We start from the raw sequence: 16,277 nt of genomic DNA, 5'->3' as shown, positions 1-16,277 counted from the left end.
TTGTTCATTGATTACTTGTCACATGTGCCTTGACCAGGCAAGCCTAGAGTTTCAAACCAGCGACCCCAGAGCTCCAGGTCTTCACCCACTGTGTCACCACAGGCCAGGCTATAATCCTTTCATTTTTAAATTTAATATTTAAAAATTTTAAGACACAAAAAACACAAGCCACAAAGGGAAAATCTAACTAGACTTCATCAAAATTAAAAATTTCTGCTCCTCCAAAGACATTTTAATGAAATGAAGAAAATGAAAATATAAGCCACAGCCTGGAAACAAACATTTGAAATAAAATACCTAATAAAGAACATGTATCTAAAACACACAAATAATTTTAGAACTGAACAATAAGAAAACAACTCAATACAAAGCAGTCTAAATTTGAACAAGACACCTGGCCAAAGAAGACACAGGATTGCAAATAAGCAAATAAAAAGACACTGAAGATTACTAGTCATTAGGAAGATATACATTAAAACCACAAGCAAATAACACTATATTACTATCACCCCTCCCCCTCTCCTTCCTCTCTGTCTCTCTCTTCGCCTCCTGCAGCCGAGGCTCCATTGGAGCAAAGTTGGCCCAGGCCCTGGGGATGGCTCTATGGCCTCTACCTCAGGAGCTAGAGTGGCTCTGATTACAGCAGAGTTATGCCCCAGATGGGCAGAGCATCGCCCCCTGGTGGACGTGCCGGGTGGATCCCGGTCGGGCGCATGCGGGAGTCTGTCTGACTGCCTCCCCGTTTCCAACTTCAGAAAAATACAAAAAAGAAAAAAAAAAAGAATGATTACAACTTTATCAACTAGCCATACCAAGTGTTGTCAAGGATGTGGAACAACTGGAGCTCTCAGACATTAGGGGTGGGAATGTAAAATGCTAAAACCACTTTGGAAAATAGTTTGGCAGTCTCTTAAAAAGTTAAACATTACCTATCAGATAAGCATGCCATTCCATTCATAAGTATTTACCCACACTAGACTTGTGCATGAGGGCTCTCAGCAGTCTTACTTATACTTGCCAAAAATTAAAAAACAACTCAAAGACATGGTGAATGGATTAACAAATTATGGTTCGCACATGTAATGGAATACCATTCAGCAATAAAAAGGAACTCAGCAAAATCCGTATGTTAAATGCAGTAGGAGAATTGATCTAATTTTTTTTCTTTTTCTTTTCTTTTTCTTTTTTTGACAGAGACAGGAAGGGAGAGATGAGAAGCATCAACTCATATAGTTGTGGCACTTTGGTTACTCATTGATTGTTTCTCATGCTGCCTTGATGGGAGAGCTCAAGCCGAGTCAGTGACCTCTTGCTCAAGCCAGTGACCTTGGGCTCAGGCCAGCAACCTTGGGATCATGTTGATGATCCCGTGCTTAAGATGGTAAGCCTGCACTCAACCCGGAGGAGCTCACGCTCAAGCTGGTGACATCGTGGTTTCGAACCAGGGACCTCAGTGTCCCAGGTTGACACTCTCTCCACTGCACCACCATCAGTCGGCGATCTCATTTCTTGCATAAAGAAATTGTATAAAGGGCCCTGGCCGGTTGGCTCAGTGATAGAGCATCGGCCTGGCGTGCAGAAGTCCCGGGTTTGATTCCCGGCCAGGGCACACAGGAGAAGCGCCCATCTGCTTCTCCACCCCCCCTCCTTCCTCTCTGTCTCTCTCTTCCCCTCCCGCAGCGAGGCTCCATTGGAGCAAAGATGGCCCGGGTGCTGGGGATGGCTCCTTGGCCTCTGTCCCAGGCGCTAGAGTGGCTCTGGTCGCAACAGAGTGACGCCCCAGAGGGGCAGAGCATCGCCCCCTGGTGGGCACAGCGTTGCCCCTTGGTAGGCGTGCCGGGTGGATCCCGGTCGGGCGCATGCGGGAGTCTGTCAGACTGTCTCTCCCCGTTTCTAGCTTCAGAAAAATACAAAAAAAAAAAAAAAAAAAAAGAAATTGTATAAAGGAAATAAAGAGAGAAAGGTGGAGAAGGAACCTATTACTTAATAGAGTCTTAAAAGACATATTAACTAATCACTGTGTGTGGAACTTATTTGCATCCTGATTCAAACAAGTGGATTTCAATGTAAAATTCAAACAAAGAAGCCATTGATGACAATTATGAGATTGTTAAAATCTGAACACATCATTTGATGATATTAATATGAAAATAGCATATATGATTATTAATGTGATATATAATTTAATAGGTGTAATTCTTATGCACAAAAGGTTACATACTGAAAATATTTACAGATGAAACGTCTGAGATTCCCTTGAAAATAATTCAGGCAGGACATGGGGGGGCTGTGAGGTAAAACCAGCTTAGTTATAAATATATAATGGTTCACTATATTACTCAGTTTACTGGTGTATGTGTTTAAAATTTTCCAAAACAGAGTCTTTTTTAATAGTTTCCTATGATCTCATCACCATGAAACAACCATTGTTAACATTTTAACGTGCATCTATCTTTCCAATCTATACCCAGAAGAATATATCATTTATTTTACATATGATATGGTTCACACTTTATAAAATCAGGATATAATACAAACCTCTCTGTAACTTTTGTTTCACATTCAACAATTTATCTTTTTTATGTCAGTAAAAACAGATTTACTTCACCATTTTAATCACTAGATTATATTAGTGTACCAGGATTTTTAAAAAACTATTTCCCAATTTTTAGACAATGAAGTCATTTCCTGCTTTTCACCATGATGAATAATGTCACCGTTTAAACCACCGTCTGCAGTGAGAAGTGATACGGACGAGAAGCTGAGAGCGTGGGCTCCTGGGCCCAACTGGCCAGCTTCCAATGCGGCTCTCTCACCTACTAGCTTGTGCCACCTAGAGCCAGTTACAAACCTCCCCGGGCCCCCACCCACCCCGTTTCCTTATGTGTAAGCTAGGGATGATGGCAGTGCCTATTTCATAGGATAAATGGTACAATAATGAGTTGATATATATTTTTAATCAACAACAGCCCAGAATAAGACTTTGCTGTATGTTAACAATTGTTATTACTACATTCGGCACACCTTATCAATTTCTTCTTTAAAGTCAGTGGGATAAAAGATGTGCTTGTTTAGGGCTTTTGATATCCAATTTGCCTATATTCTGAAATTACGTATTTCCCAGACATCTCCTATTATTGCATTTGCTAAATTAACATTTTTGGTGGTAAGGAAGTGAACAGGCTTTGTCATTTCCTTACATCATAATGGTTAAACTTACCTTCATTTGACAGTTTGCTGTATTATTATAAAATGAACAAATGTTTGTTTTGTTTTAAAATTTCTTTAATCTGCTGCAGAACAGAAGTAACTATTCAGGGAATTTCAAAAATCCGGTGGACTTAAAATAGCTAATACGCTGTGCAATAAGTGATTATAAAATGAGACATGATTACTGCCCATGAGTCTGCACTCCCCTCCTTCATATTAACATCCTAGTCTAATTTTTCCAAATCCATATGCTGATACCTTTAATTATACTCCTTTTAATAAACAAGTATTTATCACCTTGTTCTCAAACTCACAATGAGAAACAACAAACCTCGTTTAATATCTACAGTGTCTCCAGGTGTGATTTTTAGGAGAAGGTCTGGCACTCTCTTCTCTACAGCCAGCATTAAATTCCAGGAGCGAGGCACAGCTTTCTGGCCGAGGTCCCACCTCCACCAGATATTTTTCTACTGAGCCCCCCAGGGAGAGTTTTTTGAAAGGTACTTGAGTTGAATAATTAAAATCCGAAAACCAAAACTTGTGTGTGAAGAACTGCAGAATTCAGTCTGCCAGCCGCCCGACCAGTCCAGCCCCAAGAGAACCTGTTTTTCCTGCGCCATCATCCCCATTCCGAGAAAGTGAACCCTGGGAGTGCACCTCACTATCACTCCCTTCCTCGCTGCTCCCAACTTCCAACCTCATGCCCAGCGTTACTTATTCTGTTTCCAAACGCTCTGAAATTTGTGTCCACTTCTTTCTACTCTTCTCCCGGCCACCCCTTTGCTCAAATGACTACAACAGACCCTAACAGCAGGGTGAGCCTTTTCCAAGCTTTCCTCCTCCCGATACACTCTCCAAGGGGAACTTTCTGTCAGTATAAACTGGGTATTATTCATGCTTAAAACACTTGAGGAGGGCCCTGGCCGGTTGGCTCAGTGGTAGAGCGTCGGCCTGGCGTGCAGAAGTCCCGGGTTCGATTCCTGGCCAGGGCACACAGGAGAAGCGCCCATCTGCTTCTCCACCCCTTCCCCTCTCCTTCCTCTCTGTCTCTCTCTTCCCCTCCCTCACATGAAGCTCCATTGGAGCAAAGATGGCCCGGGTGCTGGGGATGGCTCCTTGGCCTCTGCCTCAGGCGCTGGAGTGGCTCTGGTCGCAACAGAGCCACCGCCCCGGAGGGGCAGAGCATCGCCCCCTGGTGGGCGTGCCGGGTGGATCCCGGTCAGGCGCATGCGGGAGTCTGTCTGACTGTCTCTCCCGTTTCCGGCTTCAGAAAAATACAGAAAAAAAAAACAACAACACTTGAGGAGGGCTTCCAGTAGCACTCAGAATAACACCCCCTCCTTCTCATTTCAAGGCTGTGAGAGGACCTGCTCAGTCCCTAAGCTCCTCGCCCAACATGGTGCTGGAGCCTCCACCCTGCAGCCTGCCAGCTTCCTTCTCATCCCTCAGTGCACCGCACCACTTCCTGCCTCAGGGACCCAGCTCACGGTTACACACTCAGCCTGCCAGCCCTTCGGAGCTCCTTGCCCTACTGTCCTCTTCTCGGTTTTCAGGTCCAGCTGAAAAATCATTTCCCCACTCCATCTGAAGTCCACAGCTGTCACTGTCCCCACAGCCCCTGTTCTCTGCTTCACAGCATTTATTACAATGTGTAATTATACACCTGTTTGACCCCGTGCCCACAGCCTGTCTCCCCACCCATCTGCTAGTTTGTTTTGTTTGCCATGATGTCCCCAGTGTCTAGCAATGGAACCTGACCCCCAAAACACAGGATATATTTGTTGAACAATGAATGAAGAGATACTAAGGCCTGGGACTACATTTCACTTAATCTAGTGAACCCACTAAAAGAATATCCCTGGAACATCATCAGGTGAAGCTGAAGGTCCAAATTTGGCACTATCCTATTTACTAGTCTCAGCTTTATAAGGACTATGACGGAATAAGATGTACTCCCAGAGAACTTACAGTTTCACCAGAAAAAAATTGATGTATACCTGAAATACTTAGAAAATAATTTAAAGAGAGAACATTTTCCAATGTCAAAATGATTCAGCAGACCAAAAGTACCCTAAAATTAAAGGCAGGAACCACTGGTAAGAACTCATGAAGGGAAAAGACATGAAATGGTCCGTGAAGGAGTTAAAGTTTACAGGGAAGGCGGGGGTGGGGGCTGGGGGGGGGGGGTTGAGAGGGGGCGGAGCATCACATAGCCCAAGCCCAGAGAGCAAACGTAGGAAAAAGGGAATACAGGCAGAGTCTGCCAAGAAGCACAGGCTGGTGTCAGCGTTCTGTACCCTGCCTTTCAAGTGACGACTACAGGGTTAGGCAGAGGGAGCATCAGGATAAGGAAGACCATCAGGATTTTTGCTTCTGATTTTTAACACTGTAATTAGTAAACAGCAGCAAAATATTCTTTGTGTTTTCCTACGCCACTTTAAAGACACGAATGTACAATAATTTCTAGGTTAAGGATTCTTCTTATATTTTAACTCAGAGAGAAAATCTTTCATCTTAAAACGTATAGAAACCCAAGGAAAAAAATCAATAAACAGCGCTGAATGCAAATACATGGAAGAGAATTAGCTCCAGGCGGGGGGTGGGGTGGTGGGGGTGGTGGTGGGGGGGTAAAGTAGGTCCAAAAATGTGACTTAGAAAAGGGTGCCTGGAGGAATGCCAATCCCTGGACACTACGTTATATGAGGACTGTGCACAGACCACCCAAACAAGGGAAGTACCCAAATCCTTCCCGGGGTAGGTCAGTCTTTGAAGATAGATAATATATACTTTGGTAAACAATTTCCAATTAGAAAATATACTAACGCATGTTCAGAAAGCACAGTTGATTCATTTCTGGTTTATGAACACTTTAGGAATATAAAAGAGAAACATTTGTCTCTTTACTCAAGTAAATATGAATTAATTAAGCTTTTTTAAAGGGCTTTTATTCCCACTGCTCATTCTTGTTTTTTTTTGTTGTGTCTTCTGTCCCAGGTACGTCTGTCTCTGGCACATTGCTTTGGGGACTGTAGGTTTCAGCAACATCTCGTTCTATTTTGAGCTCAGGGAGAATCACATGTAATACAAGTAGAAACAGGGAAGAGGAAAAGAAACAATATATTTAGGTGTACTTGGTACTGTTTTAAATTAACCTGCAATTAGGCTGCAACGCCTGATTGAGAAGAAATGCGCCTGAGGCAGAGAGAAGCTGGCAGGCGCCGGCACTGGCACCGGCACCGTGGAGACGAAGAGAGGGCTTGCGCAGGCTGTGTGTTTACAGATGTCTGTGCAAAGGCACTTCAACCAAAGTATAATGAAACATGGAAGACAAGGTGATACAGTATCCTACAGCTTTCATAGGAATTAACTATTCATAATTCCCCAATGCTTTAAGTAAAACACTTGTTTTTTCTTAAGTGAATGGACCAGTAGGTTCTTAGGAATTCCTTGGTCAAAAAGTCCCCATCCCTCTGAGCCATAGATCTCATAGACATGAAGGTATTTATACTGGCCGAACCATAAAAGGAAACATCATTCAAATTAAGATATCACTTCTTTCTGCTTAGGTTCCTTTTCTTCTTTAGACCCTTATTCCATCTGGTATTTTATAATGACTTACACAGACCTCAAAAGTCTCCTAGCTCATGGAGAAATCTCAAAGTGAATTTCAGGTGTACAGAGTGCTGCGCTACCGTCGCTGAGCGCCGCCGTCTGCCCTGTCTGCCTTCTGGAGACTAAAGCGAGGAGAAAGCTCTAGAAAATACAAGGAGCTGCACAAGGGAGAGGTGTGAATGTCATGGTCATCAGGAGCTATCTAGCTTAATTAAAAGCATTAATAAGAACAAAATATTTAATAGCTGCACAGTTCGCCTAAGCTACCAGAAAAGCCAAATGCCACTTTGACCCCAGGAAATACGAGGCTAATGGAATGAGATCTAACCAGACCCTCTCAGATGTCACCCAGAGTCTCACAACTACGAAGGACAGCTGAGCAGTTTCTTCACCGCAGAGCACTGCACCCACAGCCCATTTCTGGGAAGGAGCAGAAGAAGTCTGGCAATATGGGGCTTCCAACATAAAATGCTCCACTGCCCAGGTCCATCATCTTGGAGGACATGATTCTGTTGAGAGTGAAGCAACAGCAAGAGAATGAATCCTTCCAGAGGAGACGGGAAGGGAAGGTGATGCAGACCCAGTGGACAAGAGGAGCAGGCGCTGCATTCTTTCATGTATTTATTTCTGCATTGTGCAAGTCACCTAGTTAGGGGTTCCTCATCGCCAGTGAATTCTCCATCAAGCCAAAAGAAACAAACAAAATATTCCCTGCTGTGGGATCTCAGAATCTGAAGTAATAAACCAAAGCCAGTTAAAAGGAAATCAAATCTGTTCTGGGAAGTGACGGCCCCTCTGACTTTGAGAGCATCGCCAACAATGACCTCAGAGAGATCAAACTATCAGTTTCCCTTCTGGAATTCCCTTCTGGAACTGTGCGAACCCAAGATATGTGAGAACAACTGCCAACTGTTCAGGAATTCAACTTTTCCTAAGGTGACCCGGGACTTTGAGTCCCAGCACCTCATTAAACCTTTGCATCTCTTGCAAAGTCCCCAATTATGCTCCAAAGGGATCTCACTCAGGACATGCTTGCCCAAGCTCGCTGCCAGCAGGTAGGTCTCTGAGGCGACCCAGAACAGAACAGCATCACCAGAGGAGTTGTGAAGGTGGAATCTGGCCCATCAGCTGGGAAAACAGCTCTTAAGTGAAAGTTACTCGTGGGAAACCAGAGTAAAGAAAGGGAAGCATAACATTACCCAGAAGCAGAGATGAAGAGAGCGGATAGCTTCCTGTTAATTAGCTGATGAGAAATGAGGCAAATGTTTACAAGTCGGCTTTCCAACCAATTCTCAATTTCAGGTCATGCGGGATGGAGACGCTGTTATTGTTGGTGATCATCAAGCAAAAGAAAGTACTAAAAGGTTCTCTTGTTTCATTTGCCTAGAGCAGGGGTCCCCAAACTTTTTACAAAGGGGGCCAGTTCACTATCCCTCAGACTGTTGAAGGGCCGGACTATAAAAAAAAAACTATGAACAAATCCCTACGCACACTGCACATATCTTATTTTAAAGTAAAAAAAAAAACAAAAACAAAACGGTAACAAATACAATATTTAAAATAAAGAACAAGTAAATTTAAATCAACAAACTGACCAGTATTTTAATGGGAACTATGGGCCTGCTTTTGGCTAATGAGATGGTCAATGTGCTCCTCTCACTGACCACCAATGAAAGAGGTGCGGCGGGGACCAGATAAATGGCCCCAGGAGGCTGCATGTGGCCCGCAGGCTGTAGTTTGGGGACCCCTGTGAGTCATTCCATTTGTGGATAAGGTCGGTTTTCTATGCCTCCCACTGTCTGTCTTATCTGTCCTCCCCTCAATGAGGGAACGCAGAGTTTGCCACCCCAAAACGTGCTTTTTGAGATATCGCTTATTTTAAGCTGGTTATCTTTAAGAAAAGGAAGACTGAGGAAAAACCTTGGATCTTCCCCCTAATTGCTTAAAGAATTTAGATAGAGAAACTGCTCCAGAAAAGGAGCTATCATAACAGAGAACTCTAGCTGAGGAAGGCAGTGGTGTGACAGACAGGGAGGAACCTAGCAAGGTCCCTCGGGTCAAAGTCTTCTCTGTGCCCCATTGTTAGGCGCAGTGGATAAAGCATCGACCTGGAATACTGAGGTCTTCAGTTCGAGACCCTGGGCTTGCCTGGTCAGGGCACATATGGGAGTTGATGCTTCCTGCTCCTCCCCCTTCTGTCTCTCTCTCTCTCCTCTCTAAAATGAATAAATAAAATCTTACAAAAAAAAAAAAAAAAAAAAGATGGCCCATCAAACACTTGTTTTTCCATCTCCACGTGGATTGCCTTCCTCCTCTTTGAATTCCCAAAGCACAACCCCACCCCCCTTCTTAGGTCAAGATGGCGAAAAAGCCTCATTTGCCAGTTCTGTCCTGGATCCTGTATTCTTATGAAGCCCCCATATGTACATACATAATAAACGTGGTAATCTTATCTTGTTAATCTGTCTCAACTTGATTAGTCAAACCAGAAGAACTTATCTTGACAGGAGGAAAATTTATTTTTCTATCCCCACACAGAAAGTGCTATATAGAATACATAATTTTTAAATTCAAATAAATTTCATTTTGCAACAAAGTTACTTCATTTTGATTCATAAAACACAGAATTCAAAAAATTATAGAAACTTAGAACTGGGAGCACAATGTAGGTCAGTATTGACAAGTGCATGCTTGTAGGTTTTATATCCACATCATCAGACAAATTCACACAGAGGAAAAGCTCTATGCCAGAGTTCAAGGATTTCATCCTTTGACACTCAGAGGCATTAAAAAAACGTAAGCTAAGCTGAAAACACAATTTCAGGTACTTACTGATTCCTTGAAAGAGCTCTTCAATATTAATAGCATTTTTTGCACTTGTTTCAACCACGATGGCACCTATGGATTCGGCATATTCCTTCGCATCCTTCAAGGGAACTTCCCTGAAAAAGAGGTCAAACCCAGAGAGAGATAAGGGCTCATTTGTAAAATATATATGACCCCGACAGGACAAAGAAAAAAGCTCATATGGAAACAGCTCCTTTATCTTCCTGGAGAATATCAACTCCACTGCCCAGCAAGTATAAAAAACCTACTATACATAAGCCAAGTTTAAAACCTGGTCTCTGGCATCCATGGAGACAAGACGTGCATATATAAAATATTGCCCCAATCCCACAGAAGTAAAGAATTCCAGACCTGTAGGAAAAATCATTATGTGTGCATTCCAGCTTTCCAAGCTAGGATTGATTTCAAATATTTTCCCCCTATAATAATGACTCGATATATATATTTTTAAATGTGTGTGTGCACTCAGGCTTCTATAAGGCTCTATTACATCATTTTTCACAAATCAGAGAAAATATATGGTATGATTTGAAAGTTTGGAAATGAACATGTTAAGCTATTATAGTTACAATGTAGTATGGCATATCTGGACTTTGACCTTTAATGGATGTTCTTGGAAAGGTTTTAGGACAAAGACTCTATTTTAATGAACAATCTAAAAAAATTTGTTAATCTACAGTAAAGATAGTATGGTGGGTCCATAGATGAAAAAGTCAAAGATTAGCCTGACCAGGCAGTGGCACAGTGGATAGAACGTCGAACTAGAATGCCGAGGACCTAGGTTTGAAACCTTGAGGTCGCTGGCTTGAGCATGGGCTCACTGGCCTGAGCACAGGCTCACCAGCTTGAGCGTGGGGTCACCTGCTTGAGTGTAGAAGCATTAACATGATCCCATGGTCACTGGCTTCATGCCAAAGGTCACTGGTTTGAGCCCAAGGTCACTGGCTTGCACAAGGGGTCACTGGCTTGGCTGGAGCACCCTTCCCCATTAAGACATGTATGAGAAGCAATCAGTGAGCAACTAAACTGCTGTAACTATAAGTTGATGCTTCTCATTTCTCTCATTTTCTGTCTGTCTGTCTCTCTTTCTCTTGCAAAAAATAAAAATAAGAAGTCAAAGATTACAAAATCCTGAAGGGATTACAAAAAGAACCCTCACAGCCTGACCAGGTGGTGGCGCAGTGTATAGAGCATCAGACTGGGATGCGGAGGACCCAGGTTCGAGACCCCGAGGTCGCCAGCTTGAGCGTGGGCTCATCTGGTTTGAGCAAGGCTCACCAGCTTGGACCCAAGGTTACTGGCTTGAGCAAGGGGTCACTCGGTCTGCTGAAGGCCCGCAGTCAAAGCACATATGAGAAAGCAATCAATGAACAACTAAGGTGTCGCAACGAAAAACTGATGATTGATGCTTCTCATCTCTCCGTTCCTGTCTGTCTGTCCCTGTCTGTCCCTCTCTCTGACTCTCTCTCTGTCTCTGTAAAAAAAAAAAGAATCCCTCATAGACACAGACAACAGTATGGAGAGTACAAGCAGGAAAGGGGGATAGGGGAGATAGAAGACGGTAAAGGGGGTTACATGGTGATGGAAGGAGACTTGACCTGGGGTGGTAAACACACAGTACAATTTACAGAAGATGTATCATAGCACTGTACACCTGAAACCTATATCATTTTATTAACTGTCACCCCAATAAATTCAATACATTTAAAAAAATAAAAATAAAAAAGAAGGAAAAAAAGTCACAGTTCCAAAAGCTTATTCATTTATTCAACAAATACTCATTGAGCAGCTAGTACATGCCAGTCCCTCTTGTAGGTCCTAGAGAAAACACTAGTCCTTGGCTTCTGGAATCTACGTCTGAGAGCAAAGGCAAACTCATCCACAGTCACTCTAAGCCACAACATTCTAACATCTGGAACACCTAGATAAGCAGTAGGGGGATAGAAAGTGATACATTTTGACCAGGGGAATGGAAGAAAATGAACCGGAGGAGGTCACCTGAGGTGTGGCCATGCAGGGCAGGGAAATCCAGATGAGAACGGAGGTACAAAAGCCTAACAAGGCCCAGGTGAAGAGTGCCCTCATGGGTGTGTCAATTCTCACACCATGAATCAAAATGGGAGGATTAAAAGTCAGTTCTCAGCCAACACCACTCTGGGCGCCTTGGGCGCAATGGTGGATTTACAAGTGAATGACAGGGCATCTGAGAGTCCGGTAGGAATCTGGGCAGATGGGCAGGAAAGCACCCAGTAGCCAATGAAGAACAATGACAGGGTCCACTAGAAAGCTTCACATTCGAAGAAAACACAGTGCACAAAATGGACTAGAGGAAGGCAGTGAGGAAAAGAATTTGGATGTTCCTCTAAAGCAGGCGTCCCCAAACTACGGCCCCACGGGCCGCATGTGGCCCCTTGAGGCCATTTATCCGGCCCCCACCGCACTTCCGGAAGGGGCACCTCTTTCATTGGTGGTCAGTGAGAGGAGCACTGTATGTGGTGGCCCTCCAACGGTCTGAGGGACAGTGAACTGGCCCCCTGTGTAAAAAGTTTGGGGACCTCTGCTCTAAAGCGTAGACGAGAGAGAGCACATGCTGGGCTGGTAGGGCTGCAGGGAAGGCAGAAGGACTGAAAATCAGGCCTGGGCAAGGGAGTGAAGACATTTCCTCTGCTTTCCTAGCTCCTCCTCTTTCCTCCACTCCCTCCAGATTCCTCACGAATGGTCACAACTCCTTTATAAAACTCCTGGGAAAATTCTACCTTGGCATTTAAATTCTTTACTACCCCAAATCATATGAGGGGAGAACTTTTTAGGTACTTGGCTGGAAAAGGGCCCAACTAGCGCCTACCATGTGAAATAAAGACGCTGTCCAGGAGGGCACAGCAGAAAGAGGCGTCCCCAGCCGTGCCAGCTGGAACCCGTCCTCCATAATCCTCACGAACCACGCCCGGAAAGGATCAAGCTGCTGAATCCGCCTCTGCGTTGTTCTAACAGACAAGCCCCAGGCCTCTACCGGGTATTTTAAAAACCTTAATTTTTTTTTAGTGGTGATAAATTTTACACTTGAAACACACCAGAAAATGTTTTTAATGTTGAATTTAGCATGTTACCCCATTTTAAAAAATTTCTTCCTAGCAGTCTTTGTCAAATGACACATAGAAGGGTGAGGCTCATCTCTGCCCATATGTGGGACAGATAAAGCATGTGGTGGCTGCTCATCGCTATCTGGGGGTGGGGGCACAACTGGCGAACAGGGAAGCTTCAGAGCCGCCTAGGTGTGAGAAGGTGACACACCCAGCTCCACATTTCCTCGGCTCCCCTCCCAGCAGTCCCACCGTGGCACAAAGAGGAGCAGAAGACGTTCTGCCCTGATTAAGGTGAAAACAGTCATTTGCAACACAATCCATGCTGAGGATAACGGTTAACCACGTGGGCTGATTATCTCAGTCTACAATGCTGGACCTGGAAATGGAGAGTTAAGAAAAGTGCGTCCTCAGGCTTCTCCCACATTTAGAAATGGGTCTTTGTTAGATTAACAACTTGCCCAAGATGACAGAGCAAATTGGGTTGGAGGCAGAGTTGAACCCAAAGGCCTCTGGCTCTTGCCTACTTTCTCCCATCTCGTCTTGACAAACTAGCCACCCAGCTGCCGTCCACACTCCAGCAACCATTCTTTCAATCTTGTAGACAAAGAATACGTAGGTTTAAAATACCCTCTCGGCCCTGGCTGGTTGGCTCAGTGGTAGAGCGTCGGCCTGGCATGCAGGAGTCCCGGGTTCGATTCCCGGCCAGGGCACACAGGAGAAGCACCCATCTGCCTCTCCGCCCCTCCCCCTCTCCTTCCTCTCTGTCTCTCTCTTCCTCTCCCGCAGCCAAGGCTCCATTGGAGCAAAGATGGCCCGGGCGCTGGGGATGGCTCTATGGCCTCTGCCTCAGGCGCTAGAGTGGCTCTGGTCACAACAGAGCGAAGCCCCGGATGGGCAGAGCATCGCCCCCTGGTGGGCATGCCGGGTGGATCCCGGTCGGGCGCATGCGGGAGTCTGTCTGCCTCCCTGTTTCCAGCTTCAGAAAAAATAAAATAAAAAAAATACCCTCTCACTGGATGGCTCCATGGCCTTGCCGCAGGCACTGAGAAGAGCTTGGTTGCTGAGCAACGGAATATCACTCACTAGTGGGCTGGCTGGGTGGGTCCTGGTTGGGGCGCATGCGGGAGTCTCTCTCTCTGCCTCCTCTCCCCTCACTGAATAAAAAATCAATAAATAAAATATCTCTCACTGTAACAAACTGAAGTTGGGAGTGGAGGCAGGGAGGGACATACCCCGTCCTGAAGAACAGGTTCTTCCTCTGAGACTGGAGGGCCAGTGATAGTCCTTCTAATATGAACTGAGATTAGAAGGACCACCCATGTAGTCTGTTGTTGGGTAGATAAAATATATTATGCTCACTTTGTTAAAGATGGCGCTGCCCACGTGGAGGCCCGTCGCCCAGGTGATATTAATGTGTGTTGGGGGCAGGCTGTGGGCAGGCAGGATCCTTGTAGCCTGGGGCTTGGTTTTAGGACTAAGCCTTTCCCACCCTTTTTGATGTGGGGTGGTACAATCCCATCATGCCTCAGATAAGTGACTTTGTATCAGAGACTTCCCTATTTTGTATATTGGATTAAAGGTTTTGATTTCTGCACTATAAAGTAGGGCAGACCGGGAACTTGCTCTCTGGGTTCCTGAGATTAGCATTAGAGAGCAGAGAGCAGAGCAAGGCCACGTGGAGGAGGCCTGGAGAAGCAGCCAAGATGGTGGAGTGCTGAGTGAGAAGACAGTTTGTGCAGAGTTTGTGCAGGGAGAAGGAAGGAGATGGGGAACAGAGGTGAATAAGTCTGGTGAGCTAGAAACCTTTGATTCTAGGAAACTCGGATAAGTCAGTAGCTTTGTGAGAGCTGAATGAGTGGGTTTTGGAGCCCAGTGTGTGTTTTTACTTGCCTGCCGGGTGCAAGCTAGGATTAAAGATGATGGCCCACCAGTTTTTGGCTCCGTTGTTTCTTTACTGACTGTCCGAATCCAATGCAAACCTGCATGGGCTGGGCAGCTATGATGGTGGCCCTGGCTACTGGCTTTACATCTGTCAAAATGCATTTCCACTACCGTGGTATAACAGAAGTATATATGTGGTCTTGGTCCCTGGTTCTTGGCACGGAGCTCCTGAAACTCGTGGGGTTTCCCGAGTTACAGGTGTGTCTCCCGTTATTCATCAAGAGCCCCATTAGACCACACTTGAGTTTCTGATAGGGAGGGTTCCCCAGATAGCTTCAGGTTGGGGGCTGGTCACTTGGGGAAACAGCCACAGGATTGGAGGGTTGGAACTTTCAGCCCCAATTCCCAACCTACGGGGGAGGGGAGAGGAGCTGGACATTTAATCAATCAGGCAGGACTAAGTAATGAAGCCTCAACACTCTTAAACACAGGCTTGATGAAGGAGCTGCAAGAGCAGCATGCCCACAGAGGGCATAGAAACTCTGCGTCGCTGACCACACCCCTTGCCCTAGGATTCTCCTCCACCTAGAGGGGTTGTATCCTTTATAGAAAAACCGTAATCAGGCCCTGGCCGGTTGGCTCAGCGGTAGAGCGTTGGCCTGGTGTGCGGGGGACCCGGGTTCGATTCCCGGCCAGGGCACATAGGAGAGGCGCCCATTTGCTTCTCCACCCCCCCCCTCCTTCCTCTCTGTCTCTCTCTTCCCCTCCCGCAGCCAAGGCTCCATTGGAGCAAAGATGGCCCGGGCGCTGGGGATGGCTCCTTGGCCTCTGCCCCAGGCGCTAGAGTGGCTCTGGTCGCGGCAGAGCGACGCCCTGGAGGGGCAGAGCATCGCCCCCTGGTGGGCAGAGCGTCGCCCCTGGTGGGCATGCCGGGTGGATCCCGGTCGGGCGCATGCGGGAGTCTGTCTGACTGTCTCTCCCCGTTTCCAGCTTCAGAAAAAAAAAAAAGAAAAACCGTAATCACAATCTAGTCATACCAGAATCTTGAAATTTGTTGTCTGTTGGGCAGAAAAGTGAGGGTAACTTGAGGACTGCCAGACTTGCATCTGGCATCTGAAGTGGGGTAGCAGTCTTGTGGGGCTGAGTCCTTAAGTTGTGAGGTCTGTGATAATTTAGGGTAGTTAGTGTCAGAATATAATCGGATTGCTGGACACTCAGCTGGTATCAGAAAACTGTTGTTGGAACAAACTGTGCAACTACACTCTGAAAGACGACCCTTAGACGGGTGAGAATGAACGTCTTTGGGGCCTCTCACAGTCGTAACATGGCAACCTGGTGGGGACTCCTCCGCTGCATCTCAGGAGAGGCGCACTGCGCAGACTCGTGAGCTGCCAGGTACACTGTGGCCTTCCGTAACTATGACTACAGGGGACCATGGCATCCGATGACTTTCACTTTTCAGCAACATTCAAGTGTCTGCAATATGCTGGACACCGTGCTAGGCATTGAAACCGGTCAACTGAAACTTGACAAGATATAAACATACAGTTGATTTTGATGGAAAAACTATTTTTAGACATTCTAGACTAATCTATGTACAGAACATCAGGACTCCTAGAAATCACCCAGAATAGTTACTGCGAA

At 45.5% G+C, this 16,277-nt stretch overlaps 1 protein-coding gene across 1 annotated transcript in view; it reads right to left on the bottom strand.

Annotated features, from left to right (window-relative positions):
• RAB31 (RAB31, member RAS oncogene family) overlaps nt 1-16,277 on the bottom strand; it is a 160,114-nt gene that overhangs the window by 11,557 nt on the left and 132,280 nt on the right. The window contains exon 6 of the mRNA XM_066352615.1: nt 9,655-9,764. Coding sequence (XP_066208712.1) covers nt 9,655-9,764 — 110 coding nt within the window. The remainder of the gene's footprint in view (nt 1-9,654; nt 9,765-16,277) is intronic.

This window comes from Saccopteryx leptura, chromosome 11 (genome assembly GCF_036850995.1).
Source record: "Saccopteryx leptura isolate mSacLep1 chromosome 11, mSacLep1_pri_phased_curated, whole genome shotgun sequence".
Lineage (NCBI taxonomy): Eukaryota > Metazoa > Chordata > Mammalia > Chiroptera > Emballonuridae > Saccopteryx > Saccopteryx leptura.
This window is presented reverse-complemented; position numbering and strand designations above follow the sequence as displayed.